Genomic DNA, 24,230 nt, shown 5'->3' with positions numbered 1-24,230 from the left:
TAGGATGGAATAGTGAAGAGAAAAATAATGAAGAACAAGAAAATAATACAAACCTGTCAGGTATCACTGTTGATCTATGATTGTTCAAAGCATTAAGAACACAGTACTGTGCAAAAGTCTTAGGCACATATGCATGTACAGGTAGGGTGCCTAAAACTTTTGCACAGTACTGTATTTGTCAATGTGGAGCAGAGAGTGAGTCTGTAAATCTGGTGGGAGCAAAGGATGTTGTTAATAGTGAGGGTGGAGTGCTGCGGGAGGAGCGAGGTGCAGGTGGTAGATAAGGTGTGCCAGGGGTAGGGGGTGGTATGGGTGCAGATACGCCCAGTTGTAAGACACAAAGCAAGTCATTTGATTCCAAACAGTTGGTTTATTGATCATTACAGAATGTCTCTCTGGTGTTTCCTGCTCCCTCCCCTCTCCCTGCCCCCTTCCCACTATCAGTCCACAATTGAGACCCATATCAGAATCAGGTTTATCATCTCTCACATATGTCACGAAATTTGTTTTATTTTTGCGGCAGTAGTACAGTTTAATACGTAAAATTACCACTGAACTGTGCAAAAGTCTTAGGCATTCTAGCATTTTGTGTATATGTACACAAGACTTTTGCTCAGTACGATGCATTTATGGAACAAAAATGTTTAGAAAGAAAGAACATGATACACCTCTGAGATAAATTTATCTTTAGCAAAGCTAAAATCAGTAAACAACTTTTACAGTATCTGACTCAGAATTAGGTTTCTTATCACTGACATATGTCATGCGTTTTGTTAAATTTTGCAGCAGCAGATAAATAAAAAATAAGGACCATGCAAAATGTGAAGAAGAAAACAGAAAAGAGAGATTAGTAAAGACATCAACTTTTTAGACCATAAGACCATAGGACATAGGAGCACAATTAGGCCATTTGGCCCATTGAGTCTGCTCTGTCATTCAATCATGGCTGATCCATTTTTTTCTCCTACTCAACCCCATTTCCTGGCCTTCTCCGCATAACCTTTGATGCCATGTCCAATCAAGAACCGATCAATCTCTGTCTTAAATACACCCAACGACCTGGCATCACAGCTGCACATGCAAATGAATTCCACAAGTTCACCATGCTCTGGCTAAAGAAATTTCTCCACGTCTCTGTTTTGAATGGATGCCCCTCTATCCTGAGGCTGTGTCCTCTTGTACTAGACTCTCACACCATGGGAAACATCCTTTCCACATCTACTTTGTCTAGGTCTTTCAACATTCAAAAGGTTTCAATGAGATACCTCTTCATCCTTCTGAATTCCAGAGTATGGACCCAGAGACATCAAACATTTCTCATATGATAACCCTTTCATTCCCAGAATCATCCATGGGAACTTCCTCTGGACCCTCTCCAATGTCAGCACATCTCTTCAAAGATGAGCGCCCAAAACCGTACACAATACTCAAGGTGAGGCCTCATCAGTGCCTCATCAAGCCTCAACATCACATCCCTGCTCTTGTATTCCAGACCTCTTGAAATGAATGCTAACACTGCATCTGTCTTCCTCACCACCGACTCAACCTGCAAGTTAACCTTTATGGTATTCTGCACAAGGATTCCCAAGTCACTTTGCATCTCAGATGTATTGATTTTTGTCCCCGTTTAGAAAGCAGCCTGCACATTTATCTCTACTACTGGTGCATAACCACGCATTTTCCAACATTATATTTAATTTGCCACTTTCTTACCCATTCTCCTAATTCGTCTAGTTCTTCTGCATCCTACGTGTTTCCTAAGCACTACCTTCCCCTCTACCAACTTTTGTATCATCTGTCAACTTGGCAACAAAGCCATCTACGTCATCATCTAAATCGTTTAATAACAGCATAAAAAGAAGTGGCCCCAACACTGACCCCTGTGGAACACCACTGATCACTGGCAGCCAATCAAACAAGGATCTTTTTATTCCCACTTGCCGCCTTCTTCCAATTAGCCAATTCTTTGAACAAGTTAGTAACTTTCCTGTAATAACACGTGCTCTTAACTTGGTAAGCAGCCTCATGTGTGACACCTTATCAAAGGTCTTCTGCAAGTCCAAATATACACCATCCACTACAGGGCTTTAAGGTAAGGGGTGGGAAGTTCAAGGGGGATATTAGAGGAAGGTTTTTCACTCAGAGTGGTTGGTGCGTGGAATGCACTGCCTGAGTCAGTGGTAGAGGCAGATACACTAGTGAAGTTTAAGAGACTACTAGACAGGTATATGGAGGAATTTAAAGTGGAGGGTTATATAGGAGGCAGAAATTTAAGGGCCAGCATAACATTGTGGGCCAAATGGCCTGTACTGAGCTGTTTTGTTCTTTGTTCTTTAACCACAGAATCAACCTGCGCAGCAGCTTTGAGTGTCCTATAGACGGACCCTAAGATCCCTCTGATCTTCCGCACTGCCAAGAGTCTTACCATTAGTACTATATTCCGCTATCATATTTGACCTGTCAAAATAAACCACTTTACACATATCTGGGTTGAACATCTGCCACATCTCAGCCCAGTTTTGCATCCTATCGATATCTCATTGTAACTGCTGACAGCCCTCCACACTATCCACAATACCCCTCAAAAAGGCAACGTGCACCAGTAAGGACCCCTATCATCCAGAAAATGCCCTTTTCTTATTGTTACCATCAGGAAGGAGGTACAGATGTCTGAAGGCACACACTTAGGTATTCAGGAACAGCTTATTCTCCTCTGCCATCTGATTTCTGAATGTACATTTAAACCATGAATACTACCTCACTACTTCTTTATTTTTGCTTTTTCACAACTTATTTAATTTAATTATTTGATATACATATAGGTACTTACTGCAATTCAGTTTTTTCTACATTATCATGTATTGCATTGTACTGTTGTTGCAAAGTTAACAAATTTTATGACAAATGCCGTTGATATTTAACCTGATTCTGAATCTGATGTAGAAAGGTATAGTGTATAATTGGACATGAATAGTCTCTCAGCAGGGTAAATGGTAGTGTAAGTGTCTTTTTCTAGAGGGAAAGTCTGAGGTAAATTCTGTAGTAGAGGACATAGCATTTCAATGTAGGATCTACAGAATAAGGTGTCTGTAATAAAGTGCTTGGTGCATTGGAAAGTCTGTCAGGAAGCTTTCTTTCAATATCAAGGGATGAGGAGGAATCCAAAAAGAACCTGTAGAAAAATTTTGTGCAGAGCCTGGAACCAAATATTTGGAGTGTGGACTGGCAATTAACTCCGTTCACACTTAACAGACCCAACTGTAATGTAACATCGGTGGGCCAATGCCAAGTCTTTCAAATGCACCTCAAACAGAGGTTATTGGAAATAGGGGAGATGCAGCAGCAGGAATGGAGCACAGCAATCCAGCTATCTGGATGATTAGGATTGCTGAAGCATTAATTTGAGGGACTAAGAAGCTGCTGTCCTTCCTCAGATGGTAAAATTTGTCCCACCATGCCTGACAGGTGCTCTGCTTTTTGCTGTCGTCCAGAAAGCTACAGAACAAATTCACGATATGACATGAATATAGATAAGTACAGTGGTCTGCATTTGTATGATGGCCCAAATAGCCTGCTTCCATGCTAGCTGACTCAATGACTTTTGGCTAATAGCTGGAGTATTGAGATTGGGAATGACAATGTTCACATCAGATGAACAATGCATAATCTTCATAACGATCTATGAGTATGGCTGAGAGGATCATAGGGGTCTCCCACTGGGGGCATTTATCAGGAGCACTGTGTATGCAGGGCCCTTTGTATTATCAAGGATCCCACCCATCCGTCCAGCATCTTCTTTGACTTTCTAGCATCAGGCAGGAGACTCCGACGCACAAAGGCACGAATGGACAGGATGGAAACTACTTCTTCTCTCAGGCAATTAGGTTTCTGAACTCCCTACTGCATTGCAGTTGAAATGCCACTGGTGCTTCACTCAATGTCCATAGGACCAAGGAACTGAATGTAGACTTCAGGAGAAGGAAACCAGAGGTCCATGAGCCAGTAATTATCAAAGGATTGGAGGTGGAGTGGGCTAGTAACTTTAAATTCCTGGATTTACTATCTTAGAAGAGCTGTCCTGGGCCCATCATGTAAACATTATTGCAAAGAAAGCACGGCAGCACTTCTACTTCCTCAGGAGTCTGCAGAGATCGACATGTCATCAAAACCCTTGGCGAACTTCTATAGGTGATTGGTGGAAAGCGTGCTGACTGGCTGCATTTTAGCCTGCTATGGGAACACCAATGCCTTTGAGTAGAAAATCCTACAAAATGTAGTGGATTCGGTACACTAGATCACAGGTAAAACCCTCCCAACCATTGAGCACATCTACATTGCTAAGTATACCCGCAGAAAAAGAATCTCAGGGTTGTAGTGGTGACGTGTATGTACTCTGATAATAAATTTTACTTTGACTTGGACTTTTAATTTAATTTGTTCTGTACCCTACAATATTTAATTTCTGCACCTAGCTTTGTTTATTTTTGCCTAATGCATTTGTAGATGTTATTCTTACTTTTCCAAATTATTGTGTGTTACGTGTACTACTGTGCTTTACACCCTGGTCTGGAGAAACGTTTTGTTTGACCGTCTACATATATCTAGTTAAATGACAATAAACTTGACTTGACTTGATCGAATAATGAACAGCTTAATGCATATTCTGCCAGCCGCTCAGTGCATAAGTGCAAATGTCATCATCAATATGCTCTCCTTTTCACTTTCCAGATGCATGAAACAGATGTCATTTTGTAATTTTAAGAGCACTTGCGTCTCTCAAGAAATCTCAAGCCCACTACTGGTGACTGTAATAATCTGTTAGTCCTTTCTAGGCTTTAAAAAAATCTGGTTGAATTGAGTAGTTTGCTCGATCACTGAATGGCAGGAATGGTTTCCCAATTATATAATGATGTTTCACATTTGGGTCCATTAATGCTTTCAGCACCTAATCATCTGGGCAAGATACTTGATCAACAGTGACACTGCCACTTCAGCCAACAACAGAAGTGCACCGTCTCTTGATGCCTGCACTTTCATTAAATCCACTTCAATTTTATAATTTAGCAGTAAGAGGGGAAAATTATCTGTTGTGCTGTATGTAATGGTCACTTTTTGAAGTAAAGGAATGGTTTTCAGCAATGTCGTTCAAGTATAAATACAATTCAATATTGAATTCTCAAGTGATTTACTGAGCACGGACCAGGTTGGATGTTTCCCCAACAATGACCATCAATTTCTGTATCATCAGAGGCATTGGCCTAACATTTACAATGCTACCAGGAATTTGCAAACACTTGATAATAACATTTTTTTGAGGATGTGACTAAACACATTGATGAAGGTAGAGTAGTAGGTGTAGTGTAAATGGATTTCAGCAAGGCATTTGACAAGATACCCTATTCAAGGCTTATTGAGAAAGTAAAGAGGCATGGGATCCAATAGAACATTGCTTGGTGGATCCAGAACTGGCTTGCCCACAGAAGGCAAAGAGTGGTTGTGGATGGGTTATGTTCTGCAAGGATATCGGTGACCAGTGGTGTGCCTTCAGGGATCTTTTCTGGAACCCCGACTCTTCGTGATTTTTATAAATGAGCGGATGAGGAAGTGAAGGGATTGGTTAGTAAATTTACTGATGACACAAAGGTTGGGGGTATTGTGGATAGTGTAGAGGGCTGTCAGAAGTTACAGCAGGACATTGATAGGATGCAAATCTTGGCTGAGAAGTGGCAGATGGAGTTAAACCCAGATAAGTATGAGCTGGTTCATTTTGGTAGGTCAAATATAGTATAAATGGTAAGACTCTTAGCAGTGTGGAGTATCAGTGGGATCTTGGAGTCTGAGTCCATAGGACACTCAAAGCTGCTGTGCCGGTTGACTCTGTGGTTAAGAAAGAATAAGGTGCATTGGCCTTCATCAATCGTGAGATTGAGTTCAGGAGCCGAGAGGTAATGTTGCAGCTATATAGGACCCTGGTCAGACCCCACTTGGAGTACTGTGCTCAGTTCTGATCACCTCACTACAGGAAGAATATAGAAACCATAGAAAGAGTGCAGAGGAGATTTACAAGGACGTTGCCTGGATTGGGGAGTATGCCTTATGAGAATAGGTTGAGTGAACTCGGCCTTTTCTCCTTGGAGTAACAGAGGATGATAGGTGACCTGCTAGAGGTGTATAAGATGATGAGAGGCATTGATCATGTGGATAGTCAGAGGCTTTTTCCCAGGGCTGAAATGGTTGCCACAAGAGGACACAGGTTTAAGGTGCTGGGGAGTAGATACAAAGGAGATGTCAGGGGTAAGTTTTTTACTCAGAGAGTGGTGAGTGTGTGGAATGGGCTGCCGGCGATGGTGGTGGAGGCGGATACGATAGGGTCTTTTAAGAGACTCCTGGACAGGTAGATGGAGCTCAGAAAAATAGAGGGCTATGGGTAACCATAGGTAATTTCTAAGGTAAGGACATGCTTGGCACAGCTTTGTGGGCCAAAGGGCCTGTATTGCGCTGTAGGTTTTCTGTGTTTCTATGCCAGCCAGGCACTCGGAAGGCTCCGGGTCAAAGTTCTGCAGCAAAGACATTCGCCTCTCCACTAAACTGAAGGTTTACAATGCTTTTGTGGTCTCATCACTTCTGTATGGCTGTGAAACCTGGACACTGTATCGCAGACATGTCAAGCAGCTTGAACAATTCCACAATCGCGCTCTGCGATCAATCATGCAAATCCGCTGGCAAGACCGTATCTCCAACCTGACAGTCCTGGACCGAGCCAATTCCACAAGCATTGAAGCCAAGGTTTTGAAGGCTCAGCTCAGATGGACTGGCCATGCGATCTGCATGGATGAGTCCAGAATGCCGCGCCAGTTGTTCTACAGAGAACTGGAGCAGGTCGCCCAAGAAAGAGGTACAAGGACAACCTCAAGTCAAACCTTAAGTGGGCTAAACTCCAGCCCCGCGATCTCGAACACACTGCTGCTGATCGGTCCAAGTGGCGCAGTCTATGCTCCAAGGCAGCAAACAACTTCCAAGCCAACTGGCGCAGGCAGCGCCTCAAGGTGAGTCAAGAGAGACACAGGAAGCCGTCCGCTCCTGCCCCAACAGGCGGTGCTCTCTGCCCCATCTGCAGCCGTATCTGCGCTTTGGACTTCGGCCTCAGAAGTCATATGCGTGCACACAGATGTTGACTGCACAATACATTCGTCTTCCTCAGACTTCGAGAGACTATTACTATGTTTCTATTTGGATCTGACAAGTTAATGCATGTTCTGCACAGCTAGTGAGATAAGCAGGATCCGGATTATAACTGCTGACATAAAAAGAAAATAAAAGTGATTTTATTAATCATTTCCTTCAATAAAATACTGTCCAAGTAAACTGATGACACCAAACTATTAATATTTAACATTTTTGCTGAATAACACTGAAAGAGTTAAGGGCCTGACTAATATGGACACATGATAACAGACAGTGGTGTTCCAATGAGAATTGCAAGATTTTACATCTGTTAGCTCTTCACTTTCATCTTAAGCTTGTTATAGCCAGGGGTGGGGGACTAGTGGGGATAAGCTCCCACTCTCCCAATGATGTGTCTCAAATAGTCTCTGACAACCAAGTCCAGCTCCTAGTCTTCATGTGCGGCTTAGCTAGTAAGCTTGTTTCTGCTGACACGGGAAGGGGCAAAGGTTACTGGTGCTTTAAAGCCAGTCACTTTGGACAGATGGGGCTCATTAACTGTGGTTGGCAGCTCACCTGGGAGAAGGAAATCTCTGATCTCTTATGGCTGTACCCACTCATGGGGAAGACTTTGGGTGTAAACCCCAAGCAAGAAGTCCAGTGTGGGATTCCCTAAGTCCCCTGTTGTAGAGTTCAAAGCTGACTGGCAACTCCTGCGATGCCATCGGTGCCAAACTGTATGGGTCTCTGCCGTTCCTTTGGATTCATCAGCTGCATGGAGAGGGGATCTAGTAACATGAGCAGCAGGTTTGTGTATCCCGTACACAGCTGGGATGCTACATTCTAAGTCGACCACACCCAATGGAGGTCCTCAGCGCTTCACCTCTGAGCCATGACACTTAGAGTCTTTCTTTAAATAGAGAATGACGCTGATTCAAGAATAGACACTGCAAGTTAGGAGAAGGCGGTTACCCAGAGGCTCACAGAGACTTGGAAGATTACCCACTACGGGCATACTCTTTGAGAAAATGGGTGACCCCAGAATGATATCGATGTAGCAATGTAGATGGCTGTTGAGGAGGTAAGCAGCAGGTAGGTGCAATCTGTGGCAAAGTTTGAAATGTCAACAAATCCCCATGTGGCTCTGCCTGCCACCTTTATGTTAAGGTACTTGCTGAGGTCCATCGTTGGATGTGCTGGGACACATCACCGGTGATGTAACCTGGGGTCATTGGGTGTTTGAGTCTTTTAACGTCGGACACCCTCGCCCAGGCAGGGTTGATCAGGCCCTGACTTGTGTCCCAGCTGTCCATGGGTCGCACCTCCTGATCCATCACCACCTGGAGGCTTGCTCAGCAGTCTCTGTGACGATCCTGATGCCTCTTTTCTTTGCGGCCTCCATAATGCCAAGGAGAGAGTAGGTTCTGCAAGGTGAGCAGCCAGCAAAACCTCTACACCCCTCCTCAATAGCTCACATCGTGCCCTCCACCCCTGTCCCTGGCACTGCTCTACAGCTTCTGGTATTTGGCTTTCTTACGTTTGAACACCACCTCAATCTGATCTTTCCAAGGCACTGTCAAAAAATAGTCAACCTTTTTCCCTTTGATTATGGTGTTTGAGTGCTTTCTGTAATGTAGCAGTGAGCAGAAAACTAAAGAGTGGCTAAGATCAGAAGCAGCGGCCTGGGAAAGATCCTGATGCCAGGAAGTTAAGAGTGATTGGAGTGTTGACTTCCAAGGACAAACTAATCAACATACTGTATGTGCAAATCTATTTATGTTTGCAGGAGATAATGGACCCTAATGAAAACTGTCATGCTGAAGACTTATCTGCATAGATGCTTGCTCTAATAAAAAATGTCCATTTACGACCATGGGCCTTGGTGAACTCTGGGTGGGTAATGTCCTGGGTGATGAGCACATGGGTGATAAGTGATCAAGATAGACAAATCACCACTGAAAGTATGATCTCTGCGCAGAAAGGTTATTGAGAATGTGAAAAATGTTCACTGTGAATAATTCATAATTTAAACAGTGGTTCTCTAGGGTTCTGGGGAACAATCTAGCAAATAAAGCAGTTTGCCAGTTGCAACATTAAATACCACAGATTCAGATAAATCAGGGTTAGTTAAAGCTAGTTGTTCTATAGTGATGAGAGAATGCAGAAATAAGTTAGCAAGTTGTGAGGAGAACACAAAGGGATGTAGATGGGTTAAAAGACAGATCAAGAACTGCCATTTTGTTTGCAATCAGGGAGGGTGAAAAACAAACTGACACTGACTGTGAGGCAGTGCTCTTCCATGGGTGTCAACTGAGAGAGTTTTAAACCAAAGCAATAATTCTTATGCAACAAAATTCCTGTCATAAGAAAGGGGCTGAATTCTCTCTGGTGCATTAGGAGGTCAAGAAATGGCACAATTTTACTTTACTCTGAATTTAAATAGTTTCAGCAGTATTGGTCTTACTTTGGAATGAGAAGGAGTTACTAGGCTTATATTTCAAAAAATCTTTTGACAATATAAATAACTACAAATGAATGTGGGGTAAATCTCATTTGATATTCACATATACTCCTTTTTCTGGTGAACCGTCATCAAGGACTACCACCATTCAGGCCATATTCTTTTCTCTGCTGCCATCAGGATGGAGGTACTGGAGCCTCAGGATTCATACCACCACGTACAGTAACAGTTAATACCATTCCCACCCACCCCCGCAACCATCAGACTCTTGAACCAAAGAGGAATAACTTCTCTCAATTTCACATGTCCCATCACTGAACTCATTCTCAAGGACTTTTCATCTCATGTTCTCAATATTTATTGCTTATTTGTTTATTATTATTGCTTCTTCTTTTTGCATTTGGACAGTTTGTTGTCTTCTGCCTATTGGTTATTTGTCTGTCATGTATGCAATTTTTATTGATTCTATTGTGTTTCTTTGTATTTACTGTGAATGCTAGAAAGAAATTCATCTCATGGTTGTATATGGTGATGTTTATGTACTTTGATAATAAATTTACTTTGAACTGTGAACTTTGAATCAGCAAAGGTAATATATTTAGTTGAATAGAAGGCATTTGGTAAGCTGCTCTATGATAACTTTCGAGAGCATAGTGAGTTGAGGACTGTACTTCAACAACTTTTGATAGATAGGGGAGTGCCTGATTAATGGAAAAAAGGGAGATGGATTGACGTCAGTAACTAGTAAGATGATATTGGGATCAGAGAAGGATGGTCAACTATTTCTAATTTACTATACTCCAAGGGAGGCCTCACCTGCATCTTATAAAGCCCTAACATCACATCATATGCTTTTTTATTCTAGTCTTCTCAAAATGAATGTTAACTTTGCATTTGTTTTCCTCACCATTGATTCAACCTGCAAATTTGCCTTTAGGTAATTCTGCACGAGGACTCCTTAATCCCCTGGCATTTCAGATTTTTGAATTTTCTCTCCATTTAGAAAATACTCTATGCTTTTATTTCTTCTGCCAAAGGTTTATTTTTGGATGTGGTGATTAGAATGCAGATCTCCAGACTGGTGATCTGGCTTTATTTTTGATTTCTTCAAGCTAATTATAAACTCCCATTTTTTTTCCATTTAACAAGTATTGATACCTTTAAGTTAGGAATTTCTGATTAATTTGTTATAGTAAAGATTCAACACTTCAATCTCATAAATACGCAGTTTCCTTGCTTTATACTGCAGTCAGTGAGAAAAGAAAACACAATTCTTGAAATTACATTGTGGAGTAACAGAAAATGACAGAAATTTCTTTACTCTGTTAATGATGGTAACCTCAGTATAAATATGATGAGAACATAGCGGAATTTCAATTTCATCAGGTGGTTGCATGTTAGTATATTACATCACAATCTCGGATCACAATATTTACAAATTAGAAAGAAGTGACACTTGTATCTTTAACTGTGATTGTGCTCAATATTTTTTGGCTATTCAGCTTTCTTTTAACAGAAACATGGCCAGAACAACAAGTTCTCTAGGTTTATTACATTAATCTCATTCTCATTCTCTGTACTAAATCCATGCACAGCGCATCCTGAAAAAAGGTCATTTTAATAAAATTAATAACGTATATTCAGGTCACTATAATGATTTAATAAAAACAATGATTCAAGATTCTTCTTAACCATTTGAGATGTGACATTGATCTTGGAGCATCTTGATCAGAACTTACATGCAGCAGTCACCAAACAAGTAAGCAAGGATGTTAAAAATAGTGAAAGTACATGCAATTTTAGGTAAGAAAATTACCTTTAACATTGTGTCCGTTGTCTATGATGGCACCGTGTCAATTAAGAAAGAAAGAAACAAGAAAAATACAAAATACTAAACAGCAAATTAAAAGAAATATATCTTGTTTTCAAACATTTTGCTATGTAAGAGCACAGTTATGTAAATGTATCAAATTCTCACAGTGAAGTTCTCAGAATTAAGATGGCCCAGCCTTTGGGTCTGCATATGCTATGATACAATTTTTGCCATTTCATTTGGGCACATCACACATGGAAACCTCATTATCACTCAAGATTCTTCACAGCAGGCAGAATGTTTGCTTCTAAAAAGGGAAAAATATAATGAGAATGGAGAGGAATTGTGGCAAATGATTTGAAGAAGTGAGTAGCTGGTCATCCCTAAAATTTACATGTAATTCCCATTGTAGAGTCTGGATATTTAGAAAATGAATGCAAATGTGAGGGCTAACTTTAGATATTAGCCATTATCCTAATTTTAAGTACTAGTTACAATAAAAACATATTCCAAGCTGATAAGCAGAAAGAGACTATTCTATTATGCTTAATGAATTTGTTAGATTTATGATTCTATTATGGTTATTGGATTTATTGCATATGCTCACAAGAAAAGGAATCTCAGGTTTAATGACAATATGGCTGGGAACATTCCACTGATACAGTTATTCAATAGATATTTGCATCCAAATATGAAAATTATTTTTGCTTTTTGTCATATGTAACTCCCACATCTGCCTGCTCCCTGATGGGAGTTATATATAGGTAAAAAAATTAAATCTAACCCTTAGAAAGAGCTTAGATTGGATCAGAAGATGTAGAATCTTTGTGGGTAGAGTTAAGAAATTATAAGAGTAAAAGTCTCTGATGGGAGTTAAATACAGGACTTGGTACAGTAGCCAGGATGTGGGAGACAAATTACAATGGGAGAGAAAAAGCATGTAAAAAGAGCGATACTATGATAGTGATGAGAAATTTTAATAATCAGGTAAATTGGGAAAATCAGATTGTGCCGGATTCCAGGGGAGGGGATTTTTTAAATGCCTACAAGATAGCTCTTTAGTTCAGCTTGTGGCTGAGTCCATTAGGGGAATGGTAATTCTGGACTGCGTATTATGTAGAGAACCAGGTTTGATTAGAGAGCTTAAGGCAAAGAAAATCTTTGGAGGTACCTCTTGTAATTTCAAAGATTGTTACGGAGGACAAACTTCATAAAACTGTTGCATCATTCTTCACTGTAGAAGTTGCTAGCAGAATGCCAGAGATTCAAGAGTATCGGGGCAGAAGTGAGTGCAGTTGCTGTTACTAAGCAGAAGGTGTTTAGGAAGCTGAAAGACACCTGGACCTAATGGACTACACCCCAAGGTTCTGCAAGAGCTGCCTGAAGAGATTGTGGAGGTATTAGTAATGAGGTCTGGAAAATTGAAAATGCTACCCCATTCTTTAAGAAAGGAGACAAGCAGAAGAAAGGAAACTATAGGCCAGTTAGCCTTGACTTCAGTGGCGGGGAAGATGTTGGAGTCCATTATTAAGGATGTGGCTTTGGGGTATGTGGAAGCGTGTGATAAAATGGACCAAAATCAGCATGGTTTCCTCGCCTGTCAAATCTGTTGAGATTTTTTGAGAAAATAACGGGCAGGATAGACAAAGGAGAGTTTGTGGATGTTGTTTACTTGGATTTTCAGAAGGTCTTTGACAAGGTGCTGTACATGAAGCTGTTTCACCAGACAAGTGCCCATGGTATTACAGGAAAGATACCAGCGTGGATAAACGATTAGCTGACTGACAGGAAGCAAAGAGTGGGAATAAAGAGGGCCTATCCTCGTTGGCTGACGGTGACTGATACCATTCCATACGGGTCGGTGTTGGGACCACTTCTTTTCACATTATATGTGAATGATTTGGATGACGGAATTAATGGCTTTGTGGCCAAGTTTGTGGGCCATACAAAGATAGGTGGAGGGGCAGGTAGTGTTCCTTGAATGACTTAGACAGATTGGGAGTATGGTCAAAGAAGTGGCAGATTGAATATACTGTAGGGTAGTGTATGGTCATGCACTTTGATAGAAAGAGTGAAGACACTGACTATTTTCTAATCAGGGAGAAAACTCAGAGACTTATGAGTCCTTGAGCAGGATTCCCTAAAGGTTAACTTGCAGGTTGAGTTGGCGGTAAGGAAGGTAAATGCAATGTTCGCATTCATTTCAAGGGGATTAGAATATAAAGGCAAGGATGTCATGCTGAGATTTATAAGGCACAAGTCAGATTGCACTTGGAATACTGAACAGTTTTCAGCCCCCTATCTAATAAAAAGTGTGTTGGCGAGGGTCTAGAGAAGGTTCCTGAGAATGATTTTGTGAATGAAAGGATTAATAAATGGGTGTTTGATGGCTCTGAACCCGTAGTCATGGGAGCTTTGAAGATTGAAGGGGGATCTCATTGAAACCTGGCAGATATCGTGGATGGTGTGGATAGAGTGGATATAGGGAGGATCTTTCCAATAGTGGGGGAGTCCAGAACCAGAAGGCACAGCCTTAGAAGGGAGGGACATCCATTTAGAACAGAGATGAGTAAGAATTTCTTTAGCCAGAGGGTGGTGAATCTCTGGAATTCATTGCCTCTGAAGGCTGTGGGCCAGGTCACTGAGTATATTTAAAGTGGAGGTTGATAGGTTCTTGATTAGCCGGTGTGTCAAAGTTTGTGGGGTGGAGGAAAAAGAATGGGATTGAGAAGGATAGTAATGGTGGAGCATACTCCATGGTCCAAATTCTGTAATTCTGCTCCTATGTCTTACGTGTATTACAGGAGAGTTTAACATTTTAATACAGGAGGAAGTCATGCATCTCTTCTGAAATGAGCTTGCAAATTTCTGCTGATTGCTTTTGAAAGTAACATAAAATAAATCCTATCCCACCTAATAACAAGAATAATACATTGTAGTTGTACAGCACCTTCACTTTAGAATAAAAAGTCCCAAGGCAGTTTACCAAGAGAAATGTAACTGAAATAGACATTAAACTCTGATGGGAAAAGTTATGTGACAAAATGTTCACTGCAACATCAGGAAGTCTCCTGTATACACCTTCTCTAAACTGTTTATTTCTTCATCATCATTCATTTTATTATTTAATTTCTCCCACCTTCAAACCTACAATGGATCTTGTCTTTTGTTTTGACCACCCCAACTTCCTATCACCAGTCTATCTAGTTATACAGGATCTCCAGTCATTTCTCTAACTCTCATAAGATCTGATGACAAGTCTTTGAATTAAAACATCAATAATAATAACGATAACTTTATTTATATAGCATATTTCATACAGTAAGATGCAGGCTCAAAGAATTTTATATAGATTGTAAAGATAAATAAATACAATAAGAAGAATATGAGAGAAATTAAAATTCATAAGTAAAAACAAACATTATATAGAATAAAATGTAATCCAATATACCAAATTATATAAATATAATCAACATCAACAGATAATAAGCAATCCTATAAGTATGCCAAATTTTATAAAATAGGTTTTAGAAGTATTTTGAAATATCTTACAGTACTAGCCTGGCATATCTCAGTCAGTAGAATATTCCAGAGCTTTGGTGTATAAGAGCGGAAGTCCGCATCACCAGTTTTCATATGTTTAGCTCCAAGAACACTAAGCAAGCCAGTATTCTCAGATCTAATATTATGATTAGGGATGTAAAGGGAATAGACACTTCAATATATATGTAAAAGCTACACATTTGCAATTTGCCTACCGACACAACCAATCGACAGATAACACAATAGCCACAGCTCTACACGCGGTCCTTACGCATCTGGAGAAGAGGGATGCTTATGTGTGAATGCTGTTCTTGGACTACGGTTCAGCCTTCAACACCATAATTCCCTCCAGGCTCGACAAGGAGCTCAGAGACCTTAGCATTCACCCTGCCTTGTGTCGCTGGATCCTGGACTTCCTGTCAGATCAGTGGCAGGTGGTAAGAGTGGGCTCCCTCACCTCTGCCCCTCTGACCCTCAACACAGGAGCCCTTCAGGGCTGTGTACTAAGCCCCTTACTGTACTCTCTGCATAGCCGTGACTGTGTCACCACCCACAGCTCCAACCTGCTAATTAAATTTGACGGCATTGCACTGATTGGCCTAATCTCAGATAATAATGAGGCAGCCGACAGAGAAGAAGTCATCACCCTAACACAGTGGAGTCAAGAAAACAACCTCTCCCTCAACATCGTAAAAACAAAGGAGCTGGTTGTGGATTACAGGAGGAATGGAGACAGGCTAACCCAGGAGTGAGCAAACTTTTTGACTTGTAGGCCACAAAGGGTTCTAAAATTTGACGGGGGCCGGACCAGGAGCAGATGGATGGAGTGTTTTGGTAATACACCTGATGCACCATCAATAACTCACTCTGAGACGTAAGGCGAGATATCGGCTTTTATTGACTGAAGAAGGAACCAGCAGTGAGTGACCATCATATTACATCCTGGAGAATGAGGCAGAGGATTAGACCTGAATCGCCTTTATACAGGGGCCTGTGGGAGGAGCCACAGGAGCAGTCAGCAGGGGGTGTGTCCAGACAGGCACACGTAGTTCACCACAACACCTCATAAGCGAAAATAAAATATCATGGGATATGTAGAAAACATGTGCTTTAATTTCAATTGAAAATGAACAAATGCATTACAACAAAATATCTGTCTTTGAAGTCCCATGGTATTTAGCTATTTATTGAAATGACTTTTAAAACACTGAAAATTAAATGAATAAAATACAGCTTTTTTAAATAGTAACAGTTATTATTTTAAAGCACTGAAAATTCTGTTATCCTTCAAGATATTATCATCATCACTCTCCTCCTGACTGTCTTTATTTCAAAAACGGTAGGAGATGCAGGTCTACTTGTTCTGCTCCTTCTTATTCAATTGTCCCCTGTGCCAAAACTCAACAATGACCAGCACAAAGACAGAACAATGATAGCGCGCCAGTATGCAGAGCACGTTATTTGATCTGGAGCGCATTTTTTATTTTGAGAACGTACGTGCACCTGTGCACTACTCATGTCCATCACTTAACAGAAATGTCATGTAACATGTAAGGCTTATTGAAAAAAATATTTTCAAATGCATTTTTTACATAACACAACAAAGAAACTTATTTTTAAGTTCAGTGGGAACAGTGTTGTTGGTCTCCCTTTTTAGCCAGCGCATCAAAGTCTGGATTTAGTTTTGTTGTGGCGATTCTCAGGATGGATCTGAGGTGTTGGTCAGTTAACTTGGATCTGTGGCTGGCTTTGTTGATGTTCATGACGCTGAACGCCTGTTCACACAAATAGGTCGAGCCGAACAAAGAGTAAAGCGCAAATGTGGAGTAATACGCTGCACCCCAACAAAGGTCAATGTATATAGAGTGCGTCATCTATTGGGAAAACGCCAGAATTGTGGGGAAAAAACGTTAACAAGGTTTATTAATATAATTTCATCAAGTTCTGCGGGCCGGATTAAAAAGCTTAACGGGCCGCATATGGCCCGCGGGCCGTAGTTTGCCCATGCCTGGAGACATCAATGGATCTGGGGTTGAGAGGGTGAACAGCTTTAAGTTCCTCAGCATAAACATCACCGAGGATCTCACGTGGTCTGTGCATACCAGCTGTGTGGTGAAAAAGGCACGACAGCACCTCTTTCACCTCAGACTGTTGAAGAAGTTTGGCATGGCCCCCCAAATTTGAAGAACTTACTAAAGGGGCACAATTGAGAGCATCCTGACTGGCTGCATCACTGCCTAGTATGGGAACTGTACCTCCCTCAATCGCAGGACTTTGCAGAGAGTGTTCCGGACAGCCCAGCGCATCTGTGGATGTAAACATCCCACTATTCAGGACATTTACAAAGACAGGTGTGTAAAAACCCTTCAGGCCTGAAGGATCATTGGAAACCCGAGTCACCCCAGCCACAAACTTTTCCAGCTGCTACCATCTGGGAAATGCTATCGTAGCATAAAAACCAGGACAGGCTCCGGGACAGCTTCTTCCACCAGGCTATTAGACTGCTTAATCCATGCTGACATAATATGTTATATTGACTATGCTGTTGTACATTATTTGTTATAAATTACTATAATTGCACATTTGAATGGAAATGTAACGTATAGATTTTTTACTCCTCATGTATATGAAGGATGTAAGTAAAAAAGTCAATTCAATTCAATTCAATATTCAGAGCCTTATATGCAATGAAGAGTATTTTAAAATTGATCCAATGGACACAGGCAGCCTGTGTATGATGCCAAAGCTAGTGAAATGTGTTCAGATTTTCTTGTATCTTTAGTTAATCTTTTGCTGCTGCATTTTGAACAAGCTGCAGATGATTTATATCTTTCTTAGGCAGACCTGAAAAGTGTGCATCAGGGACAGGCTGATCAGCTAAAAACAAAACGTTAGCCCTGTTCCTCTCTGTCGGATTTGATGAGTATTTCAGCTTCCTGATTTTTCAGGGATTTTTACTTTTCTCAGGATGCAGGAAATTCGATTTAAAATTAATGTCAATGGCATCTTTGAAAAGGGATGTAAAAGTTTCAGCAAAAAATTTGTTAAAGGTGCAGCTGAGGAGTAGAATGTTCTTTACTTCCAAAGGTAGCGGACAGGAGTATGAAAAGGAATGGAGTACCATTCAGGGGCTGTGGGAATTGGGCAGATACGAAGCTAAACAAAAGTGGTAAGGTAACAAAAGCCGCAAAGGGATGTTAAAATATACACAGTATGGTGAACAACACACACAAAATGCTGGTGGAACACAGCAGGCCAGGCAGCATCTATAGGGAGAAGCACTGTTGACATTTTGAGCCGAGACCCTTCGTCAGGACTAACTGAAAGGAGAGATGCTAAGAGATTTAAAAGTAGTGGGGGGAGGGGGAAATGCAAAATGATAGAAGACTGGAGGGGGTGGGATGAAGCTAAGAGCTGGAAACGTGATTGGCGAAAGTGATACAGAACTGGAGAAGGGATCATGGGACGGGAGAAAGAAAGGGTGGGGGGGGGGGGAAGCACCAGAGGGAGATGGAGATGGAGATGGAGAACAGGCAGAATGATGGGCAGAGAGAGAAGCACCAGAGGGAGATGGAGAACAGGCAGAATGATGGGCAGAGAGAGAAGCACCAGAGGGAGATGGAGAACAGGCAGAATGATGGGCAGAGAGAGAAAGAGAGAGAGAAAAAAACCCAACTAAATATCTCAGGGATGGGGTAAAAAGGGGAGGAGGGGCATTACCGGAAATTAGAGGTCAATATTCATGCCATCAGGTTGGAGGCTACACAGCCGGTATATAAGGTGTTGTTCCTCCAACCTGAGTTTGGATTCATTTTGACAATAGAGGAGGCCATGGATAGACATATCAGAATGGGAATGGGACGTGGAATTAAAATGTGTGGCCACTGGGAGATCCTGCTTTCTCTGGTGGACCAAGCGTAGGTGTGCAGAGAAACAGTCTGTGTCGGGTCTCACCAATATATAAAAGGCCACACCGGGAGCACCGGACGCAGTATACCACACCAGCCGACTCACAGGTGAAGTGTCGCCTCACCTGGAAGGACTGTCTGGGGCCCTGAATGGTGGTGAGGGAGGAAGTGTAAGGGCAGGTGTAGCACTTGTTCCGCTTACAAGGATAAGTGCCAGGAGGGAGATCGGTGGGAAGAGATGGGGGGGGAGGATGAGTGGACAAGGGAGTCGCGTAGGGAATGATCCCTGCAGAAAGCAGAAAGAGGGGGGAGGGAAAGATGTGCTGTGTAGTGGGATCCCGTTGGAGGTGGTGGAAGTTATGGAGAATTATACGTTGGACATGGAGGCTGGTGGGGTGGTAGGTGAGACAAGGGGACCCTTACCCTGAGTGGGGTGGCGGGTGGATGGGGTGAGGGCAGATGTGCAGGAAATGGGAGAGATGCGTTTGAGAGCAGGGTTGATGGTGGAAGAAGGGAAGCCCCTTTGTTTAAAAAAGGAAGACATCTCCTTCCTTCTGGAATGAAAAGCCTCATACTGAGAGTAGATGCAGCAGAGACAGAGGAATTGTGAGAAGGGGATGGCATTTTTGCAAGAGACAGGGTGGGAAGAGGCATAGTCCAGGTAGCTGTGAGAATCTGTAGGCTTATAGTAGATATCAGTAGATAAGCTGTCTCCAGAGATGGAGACAGAAAGATCAGTATGGTGTATGGTATGGTGAACTAAGTTTTCTACCAGCTTCCACAAGATCCCTCTCACTGAGGACAGGGAACCTGCAGAACTCAGAAGGATCACTGGCTGATGATAAGAAACTGAATGCTGGTAAATTTAGTCTTTGCGGAGCCAAAGGGAAAGATCACCAGCATCAGCAACCAAAACAATTAATATCACATTTTTAACACGGTGATGCATCACAAAGATTCTCACAACAACTTAGCCGAGAAAAATCAGGTAATTCTATAAAGAGCAGATAGATCAGCAATAAAATGATCCAGCAAAATCTGAAAGGAAGAATTAAAGATAGAGATGGGAGTCAGGGTGGAGATACGTCTCCACCAAAGGAGGTGTAAGGCGCTCCTTCCCTCCACTAGCCTGCACTAGCTTGGGCATGGTGTAGCAGCTCCTTAGCCTCACGCCCCACCACCCTGAATCTGAACCCATGGAAGCAAGTGGTGAATGGTCCTATGAGCGGTCGGTGCATATCACAACTCCTGGTTATGCCAGGCAGACAACCTCTGAAGAGTATTGTTGATGGATGGAGACACTGCCCAGAAGAAGGCCACTTCTGCAGAAAAATTTGCCAAGAGCAATCATGATTATGGAAAGACCATGGTTGCCCAGGACATACAACTGGCACATAATGAATGAATAAAAAATCGTGAGGTGATAAGAGCAAATTCCAAGGCTTGGGGCCTTAGCTACTAAATGTAGATATTCACTAAAGTATGAATTATATAAATGTACATTCATCACCTGCGGAGGTTTGAGTAGGGATGTCTGTACCTAGATAGCGAAAGAATGAGAATGTACAGCCTTAGCACGGTAACATTTTCAGATTCCTCGCTTTAATGATGGTCTCAATTTTCTGCTTTGCTGGCTGCAGCCCCGTTTTAGGTATTTGCAGAGCTAAATAAATTAGCTTTTTCTGGATGAAGGCACATAGGCTTTGTTTGAGGTGGAAATTATGCTGATGTAAAGTTCTAAACATTCTCTGGAGTATATTAAGATTTTTCCTCTTCGTGATTGTTGCAAAATTAGAACAAACTGCCAACTGGACGAGCGATGCTGGACCTTTACAACATCTTATCTATAGTCACCTGGGTTATTTTTGTTGCCAATTTTACTTCATGTAGTAGTTTGATCGACATGCTCAACCACTGGTGGCTATTAATTGTCAAGAAATGCTGGCTCTGCCTTGGCCAAGACAGCTTTGCAAATCTGCCTTTGCCAACTTGATATGCAGATTTTGAGATGTAAACAGATGGTATAGCTTTGTCATTCATGGGTTTGAAAAGGGTCACTTTGTGATTTCTGCAGAGCTGAGTAGTTTGTCTCTGCCTTAAGGACCACTATGATGCTGTCCCTCCACTCGCTTTGTGCCAGTTTACCATGCCGCTAAAGCTCGTTTTGTTCTGTCTCTGAACTGGAGTTTACTGTACAAGACAAGGTCATGGTTTATAAAAGATCTGATTGGCATCAAGTTTTATTTACATGTGACTTTTAAGCTCCTTAGTTTCAATATGTGAATCCTTGAATATATTTTGCTATTGTTGCAGCTTTCTCAAGCTGATTGCAGTGTGTTTATACTGAATACATTTTCTAATCCATCTGCTATTCTTTCAAACAAACCCTTTCAAGCATGGTCAGTCTGTTAAATTAATCTGCTACTATAATCAGTAGCTTTATCTTTTTCCCAATTTAAGAACAACATAAATCTATTTCTCCCAATATTTGCAGCACCTGACTAAACTCAGCTTATAAATGGCCAATCCCATGGTGCACCCTCTGGCTGTGTCACATCTGTATTAACTACTGCAACTTAAAAAAAAATTGAAACCAGTGTTGCTATCTTCTTTTCTTAATCACTGCTATTGTCATTCATTGTATATGCTGAAACTGGAAAGGGTTCAAAGGAGGCTCACAAAAATAATTCTGGAATTGATAGGCTGATCATATGAGGAGCATTTGATGGCCCTGAGTTTCTACTCACTGGAATCCAGAAGACTGAGAGGTGACCTCATTGAAACCTATCGAATTTTGAAAGGACTCAAAAGAGTGGATGTGTCTTATAGAGGGGGACTCTAAGACCAGACGATGCAGCCTCAGAATAGAGGGACGTCTTTTTACAACAAAGATGAGGAGGAATTTCTTTTGCCAGAGAGTTGTGAATCTGTGGAAATTTTTGCCACAGGCAGTTATGGAGGCCAAGTCATTGGGTACAGAGGTTCTTTAACAGTCAGGGCATGAAGGAATACAGAGAGAAGGCGGGTGTTTGCAGCTGAGAGGGAAAATGGATCAGCCATGATGAAATGGCAGAGCAGATTCAACAGGCCAAATGGCCGAAGTCCGCACCTTTATCTTATGGTCTTATGGTATCAAACTGTGCTCTTCACGTTACTCATCCAGAGTAAAGTTGTGTAAACTTCCTTTCAGTGATTTTCTGCCATAACTGTTACCCATTCATTGCGATCTTGCTTTTCGTTTCAGGGTTTTCCATCCTTATATACAGAGACCAGGAGCCCCATCATGTGACATTTAAAGTATTTCACAACTGTAATCTGAGTGAATTGAGCTGTGTGATTGTCACCTCAAAAATTGCACAGGGGATTCCCTTGTTTTCAATTGATTTTCTGTAAATGAGCTCTCACCAATTATATGCTGTACTTACATTAACATTGGTCACTAACATAGACTGCGTTGGTCACAACATGGAGGATCTTTAGAATCCCTTTCCAGAAATGTGTCACCTTACATGCCAATTCAAAGGCTAAGCCTTGCATGGTTAGTAACTTGCACTAGATAGAGTTATCATTAGTTCACAAACAAACCCTAGTGGAACATGATCCTACATAAGACCATAAGACATAGGAGCAGAATTAAGCCATTCGGCCCATCAATTTTGTTCCGCTATTGGCTGTACCATTTCTCTCTCAACCTGATTCTCCTGCCTTCTCCCCATAACCTTTCACAATCTGACTAATCTAGAACCTATCAACCTCTGCCTTAAATACACCCAATGACTTGCTGTCTGGTCCCAGACTCCTCCACCATAGGGAAAATCCTCTCTACATCTAGGCCATTCATCATTCAATAGGTTTCAATAAGTCAAGTCAAGACAAGTCACTTTTTATTGTCATTTCGACCATCACACAGTAAAAATGAGACAATGTTTTTCAGGACCATGGTGCTACATGCAACAGTACAAAAATTACACTAAACTATGTAAAAACAACACAGAAAAAAAATTACACCAGACTACAGACCTACCCAGGACAGCATAAAGTGCATGAAATAGTGCAGGCATTAAAATAAATAATAAACAAGACAATAGGCACATTAGAGGGCGGTAAGTTGGTGTCAGTCCAGGCTCTGGGTATTGAGGAGTATAATGGCTTGAGGGAAGATCCTCTCACATTCTTCTAAATTCCTGCAGGTAAAGGCCCAGAGCCATCAATCGCTCCTCATACGATAAAACTTTCATTCTTGGAATCATTCTCGTGAACCTTCCTGGAGCCTCTCCAATCCTTTATTAAATAAGGGGCCCAAAACTGCTCACAAAACAGAAAATGGGGCCTTACCAATGTCTTATAAATCCTCAGCATTAGATCATTATTCTTATTTCTAGTCCTCTCAAAATAAATGCTAACATTGCATTTTCCTTCCTTACCACAGAGTTAACTGCAAATTAACCTTTAGTGAATCCTGCAAGAGGACTCCCAAGTCCCTTTGCAACTTGGATTTTTGAATTTAATCCCCGTTTAGAAAGTAGTCCGTGCTTTTATTCTTTCTACTAAAGTGCATGATCATATATTTCCTAACACTGTATTCTATTTGCCACATCTTTGCCCACTCTCTTGATCTGTCCAAGCCCTTTTGCAGCCTCCCTGCTTCTTCAGCACTACCTGTCCCTCCACCTATCTTCATATCTTCTCAAACCTGACCATAAAGTCATCAATTCCATCATCCAAATGATTGCCACTCAATGTAAAAAGAAGCAGATTCTGTACTGATCCCTGTGGAACACCACAAGTCACCAACAACAAACCAGAAAAAGCTCCCTTTATTCCCACTCCTTGCCTCCTGCCAATTAACAATCATCTATTCATGTTAGTATCTTTCTTGTAATACCATGGGCTCTTATCTTGTTAAGCAGAATCATTGCGGAACCTTGTCAAAGGTCTTCTAAAAATCCACCGATTCTTCTTTGTCTATCCTGCTTGTTATTTCCTCGAAGAATTCCAACAGATTTGTGAGACAACATTTTCCCTTAAGGAAACCATACTGATTTTGGGCTATTTTATCATGTGCTTCCATGTACCCTGAAACCACATGTTAATATCAAATCCAATATCTTTCCAATCATTGAGGTCAGATTATTTGGCCTATAGTTTCCTTTTTTTCTGCCTCCCTCATTTGTTGAAACATGAAGTGACACTTACAATTGTCCAGTCTCCAGAACTATCCTACAATCTAGCAATTTTTGAAAGATCAATACTAACGTCTTCACAACCTTTTCAGGCACCTCTTTCTGAACCCTGGGGTGTAGATCATCTGGTCCAGGGCACTTTAGATCTTTCAGTTTCC

The 24,230-nt window shown here is 41.5% G+C and overlaps 1 protein-coding gene across 1 annotated transcript in view; it reads right to left on the bottom strand.

The window, feature by feature from the left end:
* LOC132392425 (potassium voltage-gated channel subfamily H member 7-like) overlaps positions 1 to 24,230 on the bottom strand; it is a 529,705-nt gene that overhangs the window by 159,546 nt on the left and 345,929 nt on the right. Inside the window, exon 5 of the mRNA XM_059966250.1 lies at positions 11,442 to 11,462. Coding sequence (XP_059822233.1) covers positions 11,442 to 11,462 — 21 coding nt within the window. The remainder of the gene's footprint in view (positions 1 to 11,441; positions 11,463 to 24,230) is intronic.

Source organism: Hypanus sabinus, chromosome 4 (assembly GCF_030144855.1).
Source record: "Hypanus sabinus isolate sHypSab1 chromosome 4, sHypSab1.hap1, whole genome shotgun sequence".
Classification (NCBI taxonomy): domain Eukaryota; kingdom Metazoa; phylum Chordata; class Chondrichthyes; order Myliobatiformes; family Dasyatidae; genus Hypanus; species Hypanus sabinus.
This window is presented reverse-complemented; position numbering and strand designations above follow the sequence as displayed.